The sequence below is a fragment of the Epinephelus moara genome, chromosome 9 (genome assembly GCF_006386435.1).
Source record: "Epinephelus moara isolate mb chromosome 9, YSFRI_EMoa_1.0, whole genome shotgun sequence".
Taxonomy (NCBI): Eukaryota; Metazoa; Chordata; class Actinopteri; order Perciformes; family Serranidae; genus Epinephelus; species Epinephelus moara.
In genome coordinates, this window is record NC_065514.1 from 25,657,620 (window position 1) to 25,670,987 (window position 13,368).

The 13,368-nt window shown below is 40.3% G+C and overlaps 1 protein-coding gene across 5 annotated transcripts in view; it reads left to right on the forward strand.

Annotated features, from left to right (window-relative positions):
- The window catches only part of ptpn13 (protein tyrosine phosphatase non-receptor type 13), a 53,880-nt gene that overhangs the window by 24,725 nt on the left and 15,787 nt on the right, over nt 1-13,368 (forward strand). For all 5 annotated transcript variants that reach the window (XM_050053109.1, XM_050053111.1, XM_050053112.1 and 2 more), the window contains exons 9-21: nt 1,622-1,721; nt 2,379-2,595; nt 3,649-3,723; nt 3,843-4,014; nt 5,930-6,080; nt 6,232-6,370; nt 7,390-7,542; nt 8,024-8,206; nt 8,333-8,495; nt 9,715-10,150; nt 10,853-10,959; nt 12,573-12,626; nt 13,209-13,298. In XM_050053109.1, coding sequence (XP_049909066.1) covers nt 1,622-1,721; nt 2,379-2,595; nt 3,649-3,723; nt 3,843-4,014; nt 5,930-6,080; nt 6,232-6,370; nt 7,390-7,542; nt 8,024-8,206; nt 8,333-8,495; nt 9,715-10,150; nt 10,853-10,959; nt 12,573-12,626; nt 13,209-13,298 — 2,040 coding nt within the window. The remainder of the gene's footprint in view (nt 1-1,621; nt 1,722-2,378; nt 2,596-3,648; nt 3,724-3,842; nt 4,015-5,929; nt 6,081-6,231; nt 6,371-7,389; nt 7,543-8,023; nt 8,207-8,332; nt 8,496-9,714; nt 10,151-10,852; nt 10,960-12,572; nt 12,627-13,208; nt 13,299-13,368) is intronic.

The following is a 13,368-nucleotide window of genomic DNA, read 5'->3' on the forward strand; positions in this document are numbered from 1 at the left end:
GTGGGAACCCTGTTTGTTACACAACAGAAGTAAAAATGCAAAACCAGAGTAGGCTTCATTTTCAGAATAGCTAAACTCTTTAGTCCAGTAATATCATGCCCATTACTATAGACTAAATAAATCATCAAAGAGTAAAAAGGAAATAGCCACACAGGGGCTTCATGGTTCTCAGTCATGTTGCTGATCTGGAGCCCTGCTGGGTTTCACTTTCGCAAATCTAATCAGATTTACACCTGGAACGGTGAGTGAATCATTTAACAGGAAAACCAGCAGCAGTCTGGCCAGCAAAGGCTGGGATTGAAAGCCACTGGCTAAGGATATCAATTATTCTTTGTCTCCGCTGACCGCTGACTGTGGTCTGTCCTGCTCAAAGCCAGATTCCCCGCTGTCTTATTGCCAAACCTCACAGGGCACACTTTGTAGCCTAAATACGGTGAGGTGCACCACTCTCCGTTTTCTCGTTTTGTTTCCAGGTAACCGCAAAGTCATCTGCTGTCAGTCACGTACCTGGTGCTGCTAATGGAATTAGACTATGTCCTTCGTGAAGTAGGATTGCACAAGATGACATACCTTCAGTGTCAGTGCAAAGTTAAATTGCAGTAAATGACGTAGACTAGACTTCAATATTGTAATAGTGTGGGAAAACATGAGTCTGGCTGTTGAGCAAAACTCACCTCAGATGTAATCTTTTGAAACTAAGCTACAGAAATACCCAGAACATCTGTTGTGTGAGTTGTAATGTTTCAATTCACCATGGATATTGATTCACTGGTTAATATGAGAGTTCAGTGCAACCTGTTATTTGTTTAGAGATATTGTACATGATTAGAGAAAATATATACTCAACCACAGTGTCAGGGGGTAGTAAGAGGCTTGGGATACAATAGACTCATAATATGTAACTACACTCATTTATTTATATCAAGATATATTAGTTACAGTACTCATAGAGGCAGTTTTAAATGCAGTGGGATTTCAGATATGCTTTTGTTTTTATAATATTCACTAATTATGACTCATTTACTCAACTGTCAGTGAAGTGGGAGATGAAGCCAAGCAAATTTATTCAACATGGCCTCACACCTTTGCTCCATTTATCAATATATCCACTGGTTGCACCCTTGCACAAAAGTTTGACATTGAGCTCAGACAGCTGTGAGGAGTTCAGATCTACTAGTGGAAGCAGTGCCAGTTTTATTTGGAAATGGCTAAAATATATCAAAGGTGGTCCAAAACGAAAGGCTGTTTGAATTACTGTCAGCTGAAACTTGCAATAAGTCATGACTTCTAAGAAATGGAAAGGCTCTTAATGTGTAAAATGACTATTTCAGTACTGGCTGACACATATTGTTGCTGTAATGCAGTGGTGGTACTTTGTACAAAATTTCAACTCACGTCAACAGAGATCCCATTTGTAGTGCTGTTTTGACATGATTTCTGAAACTACTCCACTTTCTTGAACACATGTTCATGCAGGTACATTTTACACTAGTGTGGGTGTCTTCATCTGGAGGGGTGTGTTTGCTTGCATAGTGTCAAAACACAATTTACTCCTTCCTGTGTGTGTCTGTGCGTGTGTTTATGTGTGCGTACACAGCTAATATTCCCATGTCTCCTCCAGCTAAGAAACCAGGCGAGGTGAGGAGGTTTGGCTCCCAGGCGGCCCTGTCCTCTGAACATGATGCCCTGTCGCTGACAAGTCACAACACACACAGGCACAGGTAACACACACACACACACACACACACACACACACACACACACACACACACACACACAATATGTATACAGCTGGCAATTTAACAAACAAGCTACCAGTGATGTTTTCCACTCTAAGCATCCAATCTACAGGTACTATTTAATTGATCCATATGGAAATCTATCCATGGTTAGAGAACACAGAACAGGGATGCCACCAATGAAGTAGTCCTGTTCAGTCCTCAAGGCCACACACAACTGTTGTGGCTCAGCAGGGTCAGCTCCATGCTTTGCAAGTGAGGTCATCTGGTGTGACATCCACATTCAGCAATCTCTATCTCTTTAATCTCTGGCATTACAGAGAACTGCTGCCTGCTGTTGCCATGCCTGCTAACAGAAAAATCAGATCAAAATCAAGCACAGAGTGCTTGTTTCCCCTAAAAGAAAATCGGCTAGTATTTGGTGTCTTTTGTGTGTAAAAACAGTGTCTGACATACCCCGCTCCTGCTGCCACTTTTAAGTATTTATTTTATGGAGGAAGAAAAAAGAACCTCAGTAAATAAAAGACAAATCTCACAAGGCATCCTGCATTAAACAGTAGTCTTGTTTCTGTAAAGCTTTTTGACGATATCATACTGACACCAGCTCTCCTCTTCTTTTCTCCTCTCCTCTGCCTGTAGGCTGTATGAGGGGGCAGCTGATGAAGGTCTGGTCGGGGCAGAGCTGCTCCTCCAGAGGCAGGAAGAGGAGGTGCAGCGGCTCCAGGCCCACCTGGCCAGCAGGCTGTCCAGGGCAAACCTCTACCCCACAGATGACCCCTTGGCCCCATCTCGCACTTCCATGCTCGACCTACGAGACCCACTCCACACCTCTTCTGTGCCACTTCGCAAACCCAAGGTCTTTGCTCTTTATGTTTTAGCAGACTCAAGGATATGCTTTAAATGATAATCTGTGATGCTGAGGATCATTTCAGTTATCTGGATCTTATTTTTTCTTCATAAACATTAATTTTGATCACAAACAAACTTCCTTTGTCACTATAAAAATATAGACAACCTATAAATTCACACCCATGACTCAGCCAACTCCTGAAAGTGATTAAAAGACATCTTTTCAACACACACTCTGCCATGGCAACTCCCTACATCCAAGGCCTGACTCTTCATCTGTTGACGTTTGTTAAAACTGCAAAATTTGATGATTGATGTACAATTTCTCACATGAGCTCATTGGCAACTTGGTTGTTGATGGTGTGCTCTGTAAATACAAATTGCTGACTTGAAAACATAATTCATGTCAGCGTCACTACATTAATTACAACTATATGTGATTGTGGTGCTAGTGGGATTTTTTGGGTACGGCTGGATTTATCCCACCTACTGTCACAAATGTGCTAACACAAGTGATAAATGTAGCAGCACTCTGCTGATGTAGGCAGTAAACCTCAGATACTGTATATTAGTTATATTCCGATTAGCTAAATTATACTTTATGTAGTTTATGGTAGGTTTTAAATTGATGTAATTTTGGATGTCGGGGGGAATTCTGTTGGTAAACCAAAAACCTTTGAGCTGAAGCAAAGGAATCTTGCTCCTCCACTTATGGTGAGACATGATTACAACAGAAAAGCAACAAGGAAGTGTGCGCAGCACTTAAAAAAGCATCACATGAGCTGTTGTCATTGAAATTTAATGATTACAGCAGCTACTAAAACAGGTTTGAACCTGCAGTGCGAGTGTTGTTCTGTAGAAAGGAAGTAGGCCGTGAATGTGTTTTAAATATGTTTTGTACAGTTGCTCATCACTCAAAACAAGTGATTACATCGTAAACACAATCAGTTTCATTAATAACTGAAAAATATATGAACAAAGGACCAGGTTGAAAACTATCCCTAAAGAAAACAAATGTTCTCCCAGTGACAATTTCTTTCTTTCATCACACCAATGACAGAACTTCCTTGGGCCTGAGTTTGTGAAGATGGCCAGTGAGCCCCCTGTTGCCTTATCTGTTCCCTCTTCAATAATGGTGAGGATGTAAATGTAATGCCACCTTTGAGCCAATGTTTTCACATTGTTGTCACAGAAACTACTTTATTTTGTAGTTGTAAATCCATTACTCCTTCCTTTTTTTTCTCTACCTGAAAGAAACGCGGTAAGGTGGAGGAAGTGCAGAGGAAGGTGGGTGTGGTGCTGCTGAATGGCCAAAAGCTGGAGCTGAGCTGTGACATCAAGGCAGTGTGTAAAGATGTTCTTGATATGGTGGTGGCCCACATCGGGCTTGTGGAGCACCATCTCTTCAGCCTAGCATACCTCAGAGGTACTGTATGTTGCTCCTGTGTGTGACTGTGATCTGAGTTGCATGTATGCACGTGTTTGTTAGAAACTCAAATCAAAACTATAACTAAATATGTTCGTCAATGGCCTTTTTTCCATGACTAAGACAAGATGGCACTGACATCATTAAACACTAACAAGGACTATGTAAACATGCAATATTGTTGACAAATTAAGACAAGGCTAAAATGTTTTTTTTTTTTAAATAAAAAGTACTAAAATCTCTCTTTAGTTTTGTTAACAAAAAAAGAGGAACTTCTTTTAATGCAGCAGTGAGTTTCCTGTGCAGTGTGCATCTTATCAGGACTACACTTGACAGAACAAAATGAGCACAGTCAGGGGGACTTGTAGTAACTTGTCGTTAAATTAAAGTTACGGTAACAGTGACAAAAACAAGGCTTATGAGAAAGAAACAAGTTGATGTTTTGGCACATTGCGTGTTCACAGTAATGAGCCATAGGCTAGTTGCTGAATCATGTTGGTTCAGAATAAACATGCAAATCAGAACATGTTCCATGTCTGAATGTATTCCTTGAATGGATACCGTCAGGCCACTAGACCAGATGTTTTTTGCAAAGTTGCATTCTTAATCATTCAATCTGTGTTTTTCATTAGATAATAAGGATTTTGTTTGAAATAAATGACGAAAAGGTTCATATAATACGATGAACAGAAAGGAGTAAAATGTCAAAAGTTTTCATTGACTAAAACTAAACTACAATAAAACTAAATATTGATAATAAAACTAAAACTTGACTTAAAAAAACAGGATGTGGTTGACTACATAAAATCTAACAAGGACATTTCACACATGACTAAGACTAAATGAAAAAATAGTTGACAAAATAAACACTAGACTATCAGGTATATGTGGGCTATCAGTCCTCTTTATTGTGTGCACTTACTTGTAACCATATTTGTTATTATTTAACCAGTGTAAGCTTTGTCACTGATCCAGGTTTACCCTGGTTCTCCACCACTATATTGTTCCGTTGTTCCGTCACTTTCCCTCTCTCAGCCACAGTCTCCCCCCTCATTGTCTCTCCGTTTCTCTTGATTCAAATTCCTGCCATATACATACGAGAATGCACAGTTTCATGAAAAATGACAACAACAAAAAACACGCATACTGGAAAATTGGTTGGACCTCGTTGGGCTTTGGCAGAAAATTACAGCTCTACTTTGAAATGGCGCATTATTTATTCTAGAGCAAGTTTTCTCTTTTTAAAGGTCCAGTGTGTAGGATTTAGTGGCATCTAGTGGTGAGTTTCCAGATTGCAAACAATTAAAACGTCTCCCTTGTGCCAAGCGTGTAGGAGAACTACGGTGGCCAACATGAAAATGCAATCAGTCCAAAGCAGTGTCTGATTTGTCTTTTCTGGGCCACTGTTGAAACAACAGTGCGGACACCATGGGAAGGGACCCACTCAGTATGTACACTGAACAAAAAATTTAAACGCAACACTCAACACTTCACTCTAGATAAAACTCTACACAAGCGTTGCATTTAAATTTTTGTTCAATGTAGATAGAAACAGCTCATTCTAAGGAAGTGAAAACAACAAATCTTAGTTTCAGGTATTTTTACACTGGCAAAAACATAGTTATGATTATTATATTCCATTTCTGCCAATACATGCCCCTAAATCTTCCACACTGGACCTTTAAATGCGAGGTATAAAACCGTGAGATCACATCTCAAGCATATTAGATGTGATCTGATTAGTTTTTAGTGCAGGGGTTCATGTTATTTACATATAAATTAATTTTCTACACCTGATGTCTCATTGAATATGCAGAATGTTGTGTCAAGCGGAAAGACATTACTGATTAATGTCTTCTCACTCTGACTCCTCTCACCTGCCCTAACCTTCTCCTCTTGAAAATCCTACAAACAGAAAATGAGTTTTTCTTCGTCGATCCTGATGCCAAACTGTCCAAAGTGGCCCCAGAGGGATGGAAGGAGGATCCTAAGAAGAAGAAATCTGATGTGCCTTTTAATCTTTTCTTACGCATCAAATTCTTCCTTGATGACGTCAACCTCATACAGTAAGTGTATATTTCGGTGGTGAGATCCCAGAATCATACCATATTACAGATACAAATGTTACATAACAACAGACCCATGTGTTGGCATAGCATGTTACATAAAAATAAATCGCACTAATCCAAAATGTCTATATTTTTCTGTGTGTATCAGGCACGCTATGACCAAACATCAGTACTACTTACAGCTGAGGAAGGATATCTTGGAGGAGAGGATGCGCTGTGACACAGAAAATGCCATCCTGTTAGCTTCACTGGCACTGCAGGCTGAATTCAGTGACTACCAACCTGAGGTACCGAATCTCTTCACTACATATACTTGTTATCAGTCAGCTAACAACACTTGATTTTTTTAAGAATGAAAGAGTATTTCTGAATCTACACATTTGAAATGGAATGTGAGATAAAGACTTGTAAAACTTTTTAGAAACAAAAATTAAAGAAGTTGAATATTGGTCTCAGCCTTCTAACACCTTAAAATACTGTAAAAATCAAAGATGTTGTGAATTGTGAATTGATGTTGGAATATGATCCAAAGAAACTTGCACGTGCTTTTATAGCAGGCTGGACCACAGCAATGGACTTTTTACAGGTCTATCAAAGACAGCAATAACACAGCTTCAGCTGATCCAGAATGCTACCAGGGTTGTAACAAGGACCAGAAAAGCTCAGCATGTAACTCCAGTTCTCAGATCAGGACATTGGCTACCAGTTTCTCACAGAATTGTATTGCTTATCTATAAATCACTGAAGAGTTTAGGTCAAGATACTTGTTATACCTCCTGACCCAGTATGAACCTTGCAGTTCTCTCAGGTCGGCTGGTTCTGGATCATTGGTTGTTCCTAGAGTCAAAACTAAACATGGTGAAGCTGCCTTTAGTTTCTGTGCTGCTCAATCAAATTGCCAGAAGAGCTAGGACTTGAGACAATGCTGACTACTTTCAAATCCAAGCTGAAGACCCACCTGTTTACCATTGCTTTTATTTAATTTTCTTTTAAATCAAATTTATTGGTCAGTTTTATTGATTTTATTCTGTGTGTTTGTGATCGTGTGTTCTATTGTTATTATATTTTTACTCTTTGTTGTTTTGTCCATTTGCATTTAGTGTTTTTATTCCATGTGCTTTTGCTTGCTTGTTTTTATTGTTTTCATTATTTGTTTCTTGTGCTTTTACCTGTGTAATCTGTAAAGCACTTTGGGTTGCCAAAGGTGCTTTAGAAATAAATTTGACTTGCCTTAGCCTCATGAAATTAAATTTCATGAAACGACAAATTGATCTTAAAAATAATGCTGTCAATCTCTGTTCCTCAGCTCCATGGAAAGACCTACTTCAGACTGGAGCACTACCTCCCCGTGTCTGTCCTGGATAAGGTGGACCAGACGACCATCAAGGAGGAGCTGCCAAAACTTCACAGCAACTACTACGGAGCATCTGAGTCCGAGGCAGAGTTCGAGTTTCTCAAGGTCAGCACGACCACACTATATAGGAATCGCGGTTTCAGACAGATGAACCAAAATATTTTCAGTTATTGCCACATGAGTGTTTATTTTGTGACAAACACAGTGGCCATTTTGTTTGCACAAAATGGCAGGCTTTCCAGTAAAAAGTGCCAAAGACTTTACTTTGGCAGAAAGAGTAATACATCTGAGTTTGTTTCACAGCAAAGATTGCAGTGTCAACTACAAAGAAAAGTGACTGTGTCTTGCACTGCATTTTATTCTGTCCACAGTTACCAGAGCAGCTCTGTTTTCCTCATGTTACTGAGCCAGATTTAATAATATCATCATAATGCATGTAATCAGATAAAAATCGGTGTACTCAAACTGAATTACTGACCTCATGAAAGACCTCTTCTTTGCATGGCAAACACATCCTTTCCCTTTCTCTCAGAATTGTGTTTTTGAGAATTCAAGACTCTCTGACTCTGTATTGATTTTCTTAAAGGTGAGCCAGAGGCTGACAGAGTATGGTGTCCATTTCCATCGGGTGCTTCCTGAGAAGCGGTCCCAGACGGGCATCATGCTGGGTGTCTACTCCAAGGGGGTGCTCATCTTTGAGGTGCTTAACGGAAATCGTACCCCGGTGCTAAGGTTCCCCTGGAGGGAGACAAAGAAGATTTCCTTTATAGTATGTACTTGTGTCTTTTATTATCAGAAATAAATATGCCACACTATATTAAATTTGATTTATTTACTTTAACTTTGCCCAGATGGTCCTCCGTTTCACTTAAATGTTAAACTTGTCACCCTAAAGAAAAAGAAGATTTGCCTCCAGAATACATCAGATGGGATTAAGCACCTGTTTCAGACAGACAGCAATAAGACCTGTCAGTATCTGCTACAGCTCTGCTCTGACCAGCACAAGTTCCACCTGCAGATGAAGGCCCGCCAAAACAACCAGGAGCTGCAAGAACTAGGTAGGAAAGAAGTGAGCAGCTGTACATGTCAAAGTGGGAAGAGGTCACATGAGATGGCCTTGGACAGTTGGGAATATTTAGCCAGCTAGGAGTGACATATATTTTCACTGAGAGGAAGGTCAACAGGCAGCAGAAATGTTTTCACACAGAAAGCTGAAAATTGAGTTAACACAGTGTCCTGAAAAAGACAAAGCTCTTGATGATGTTAACACTCAGCTACACTGTTTCCAGCAGCAGCTGCATGTGTCAGCCATCCCACATATCCTCTCCAGATAATAGCTGATGCCCACTCATTTCCGTTTCTCAGAATTGCAGCTTATTTCAATGAATTCACATACAAGTAGTTATTATACCTGTAGAAACTCCACTGCTTTCAATAGAAATGCATATAATCTTTGCCATTTTATGTCAATCATCATGTCCATTGTCTAACCTATGAAACCTATTTCAGTTATGAATCAAACATGTGGGTCGATCTTTTACTGTTGATTTATCTTTGTCATGTCGCCTTGCTTGGTTTGATTTGTTTCATCTGGCAGAACGACTTTGTCACACCCATGCTCCCACCACATTGCTGACATAACGTTCCAGCTAGGTTTATAAGTTGATGATGGGCTCGACCGTTAGCTTGGTGATTAAGATGGATACCTCCAGAAACAAAAAAAAAGTAAAGTAAAGATGCAGAGGACAGTACCTGCTTTATCTGTCTAGACAATAAATTCCATCAGACTGCTGAGTTAATGACACAGATCAACACTTTAGCTCTTTGGAATTTCCCTGCTTTATTATATTTTCATTTTTGCCTCCTACTTTTTCTATATTAATAAACAAATATGTCATTATCAGGATTCCCATGGATCCTTAAAGAGTATTAAAAGGCATTGAATTAATTCACCTAGGAAAAGGCCTTGAGTGGTTTTAAAATGCCTCTGTATATTTTAAGCAAAACCTTTTTCCAACCTTGTCATGATTGGATCAAGGCAAGAAAATTCGCCAACAAACGCCACATATTACCCCATAAAGTCATGTTCTATGTTACGATAAACATTTGGACAAAACTGTCCCTAATCCTAAGTAATTGTTGTCTTAAATTTCATTCCAAGTGGCATTAAAGGTCTTCAGAAGTCTTAAATCTAACTTGCCTCAAGCTGTAGGAACCCTGATTACTCTTATTAACTAACAGTTCTTTTCTGTTTTGCATGTCCTTTCTGGTAATCAGAGAACTCCCCCTTGAGCAGTTTGCAGTATTCTCTTGACCCTCGGAGTGGAGACTCAGTGGGGAGGACGGTGAGCTCAGGCAGCCTGGCCCCCACTTTATCGACGCGCTCCAACCCAGACCACCTGAAGAGGATCTCCTACTCAGAGGTGGCCCTCCACAAGGCACCGTCTGGCCCAATATTGGTCCAAGATGAGCTTCACTTTCCAGGTTTCAATCCAGTGGCCTCCACGGTCCTTTCCAATCCGCGGATAATGAGCCGCTCCCACCACAACCTGGGACAAATGCCAGAGTCCTCTGAGCACAGGGTGGCGGAGTCATATCGTGGCCAGTCGCACAGTGGACTGAGTCAGGCACAACCCGGCCAAGTGGCCTCTCACTTCCAGCAACACCAGAGAGCCAGCTCAGACACAGACTCCCTCTCGCACCAGCAGGACAAGTAAGCTGAAGTGAAATGTTAAGTTGAAGCCTAAATACACTCGTATATGAGTAGGGGCAGTTCACAATAAAATCATGACGTTATTTCTTTGGTATTTCATTCCATCAGACTATGCAGGAACTAGAATATTTTATTTCAGTCCTTTAATTTCTCCTTTAAAAATCACATTTCATGCTCAGTTAAGGAAATGGGATCTTGTGTTTATTAGTTGGCCCTCTCCAGAGCCTGCAGTGCCAGAGTCTCTAAGCTCACTTAAGGACAGGCTGAGGTTACTAAGTGAGGACTTGTTACTGGGACTATAGCTCCGCCTAACACCACAGAGACACAGACATCTCTACCTCAAGACTCTAATTAAACCTCTGGGGGTCTGTGTGTGTGTGTGTGTGTGTGTGTGTGTGTGGGTGCACATGCACCCTTATGTCTGTGTTTTTGTGTGATTATGCTCACCAGTGTGTGTTCCTATTTCAAATGACTAACAAACTGTTTTTATGCCAGTTGCTCCCTCTCGTGTCAGCATTACAGATGACGTGTGATTATAAGTCCAGTAGGATTCTGTATGCACAAAGAATGGAAAGTGTTTAGTTAAACCAAGCTCTCCTTTTTTTTACATTCAGTATCCTTTTATGTTCCTCTGCCCCCGTTCAATGAGGCAAGTTGCATCCTCAGGCTAAATCTTCTATTCTTTCTCTTCCTGCTTCTCAGATCTTTTGGCACAGTGTCCCACAGCAGCCCGGTGTGGAGTCTCAGCAGGTCCAAAAAAGAATCTGACTCTTCCTCCATAGAGGACACTGGCCAAGCATATGTAGTAGGTGAGGATGCTGACCTATAAAGCATCTCTCTGGTGAAGGAGAGTGCAGTTGTTGTAGAGTTCCCATCTGAAGTGGACGCCTATTCTTATATAAATCAGTGTAATCGTAGTTGTGCTGGAAACTCTATAATATTAATCAGAATAGTTAATATATATTTCACCAGCAGTTAAGATGGTAGTTCTATGCAGCTCCAGCTCTCTTCCATTAGATAAGTCAGATGCTTCTCACCTGTCTGGCTCCATTGTGACATGTCAGCAGTAAGTAGGAAAAACAGGTGGCATGTTTTACATTCAATACTTTGCATCCGTGGTATATTATTAGCCGGTATATTATTAGTCGGGAACATTACATTTGTACGTTTCTTAAAACGACTTTTATGGAAATGCAAGAAGTAACATCCCTTTAGTTTATTTAGAGAATATAACTAATACTCATAAGGGCAGTTAAAAAAAAACAAAAAAAACAGACAGACATTTATACAGACACCAGAAAGATATTTATATCTTCCCTACTGTGTCCAAGATTAGCTTTTGTTTATTTTGTTCACTTCACATAATATGCTATCCTGATTGTCTGTATCAGTGGTTCTCAACCTTTTTGTGTCAAGGCCCTTTGAATTGATATACATTAAGTCATGGACCCAATTTGATGAGATGTGGCTTCAGGGACCTCCATCTCAAAAGATATTGGTTGTCAGATATGATTAAGACCAGAATTCTATAGTTGCCAATGTCAACTACAGTAACTGCAGAGGAAGTTAAACTCAGAGTAGTCTCTCTTATGAATCTTTCTCACATTGGGCTCACATCAACAGTGAAATAAATAGTGAAAATGAACTATTCCCCCTTTTCTGGGGACTCCCTGGAATTCCCTCAAGGATCCACGGGGGTCCCCCAAACCACTGCTTAAGTACCAATGCTCTATACTGTAATTTTATTGTACTGATTATTCTGTACACATGTTATCTATTGCACATCTGACTGTCCTGGGAGAGGGATCCGTCCCAGTACCCCTGGGACGCTGCTCAGCCTTGCTTCCAAATTTTTGCAGTTGACGCTCACGGTATTGCAGTGAAAACAACACCTGCTTTCCCCATACGCCACTATTGTAAAAGAAACATCTGTAAAACTGCTGACAGGACACCTTAAACTGGAGACAAGGTCAATTATGACTCTTTCTACTATGAATTTTTGATCAGTGGAGGTTTTATATTTGTATAACTTTTCTCCAGAAAAGCGATTTAAAAATCTGTGATGTCATCACCATGTAAAGTGTAAAGAGGGAATTCCAGCAGGAGAAAACTACTTCACTACATATTCAGTTGGTTTCTTTCATTTTTAATCCCAGTTAAACATTTTTTGGGGGGGAGTTTTCGAAGCAGGTCTAAGGAGGATGGTGTATTGTGCTGTACAGATTGTAAAGCCCCCTGAGGCAAATTTGTGATATTGGTCTATATAATGGCCTGATCATGCTGGGGCTTCTTTATGTGTTGATTATTTATTCCACAAACACGTTCCTATATTATTGGCTGTAAATTGGCAGAGAGGCAGACAAGAAGTTTTAATTGCTCTCTAAAGCTTGGCCTTGCTTATCTCCTGTGTTTTTGTACCCAGGTGTCAGTATGCACAGTTCCTCTGGACCACCTTCAACCCCAGCCTCTGTTAACGGTACGTATCAGAATTCTATCTTTTATTTCCCTATACACATAGACTCTGGATTTCCATGCTTTGTATACACTATAATGTCAAAACACAGGAAATATCTAACTGCTCTCACTCATTTTGTAACATTTTTAATCCCTCCCTCTTCAATCTGTTGAACCATATGCTGATCGTGGCACGGCCAAGTACGGATATACAACTAAAAAAAGTCTGTGTTCTAAATCACAATTATATAATACAGAATTGAGTCTCTGTCCTCTCAGTGCTGCCTGCCTGTGGAGCTGGCACCGCTCCCACCATTTAATAGCTTCATGCTTGGCACTGAACTCATGACCTTCCCTTTCATCCTAGCTTAACCCTTCTTTTCAGGCCCATTAGCCAACAGTGCTAAAGTAGGAGCCCTTCGGCAAAACTGTATGCCTGCCTGAGCTGATTAATACTTACAGTGTAGATATACTAATCCTCTCAGAGTGGCCTACTGTATATCCTCAGAAATTAATTTACCCAAATTATAATGATATGCATCAATCAGAAATTACAGAGTCCATGTGTTTTCCAGTAAATGCCATGTGTCTTTGTGCTGCACAGAGTCCCTCAAGAAAAAGCTCATTGCCTTGCCATCTCCAGAGAGAGAAATCACAACTGTAAACCTGAAGAAAGATGTGAAATATGGCCTGGGTAAGGGTGTATATGCACTTTCCTAAAATAACAACTCAATTTTACACCACCTCTGCTGCCATTTCTCAGC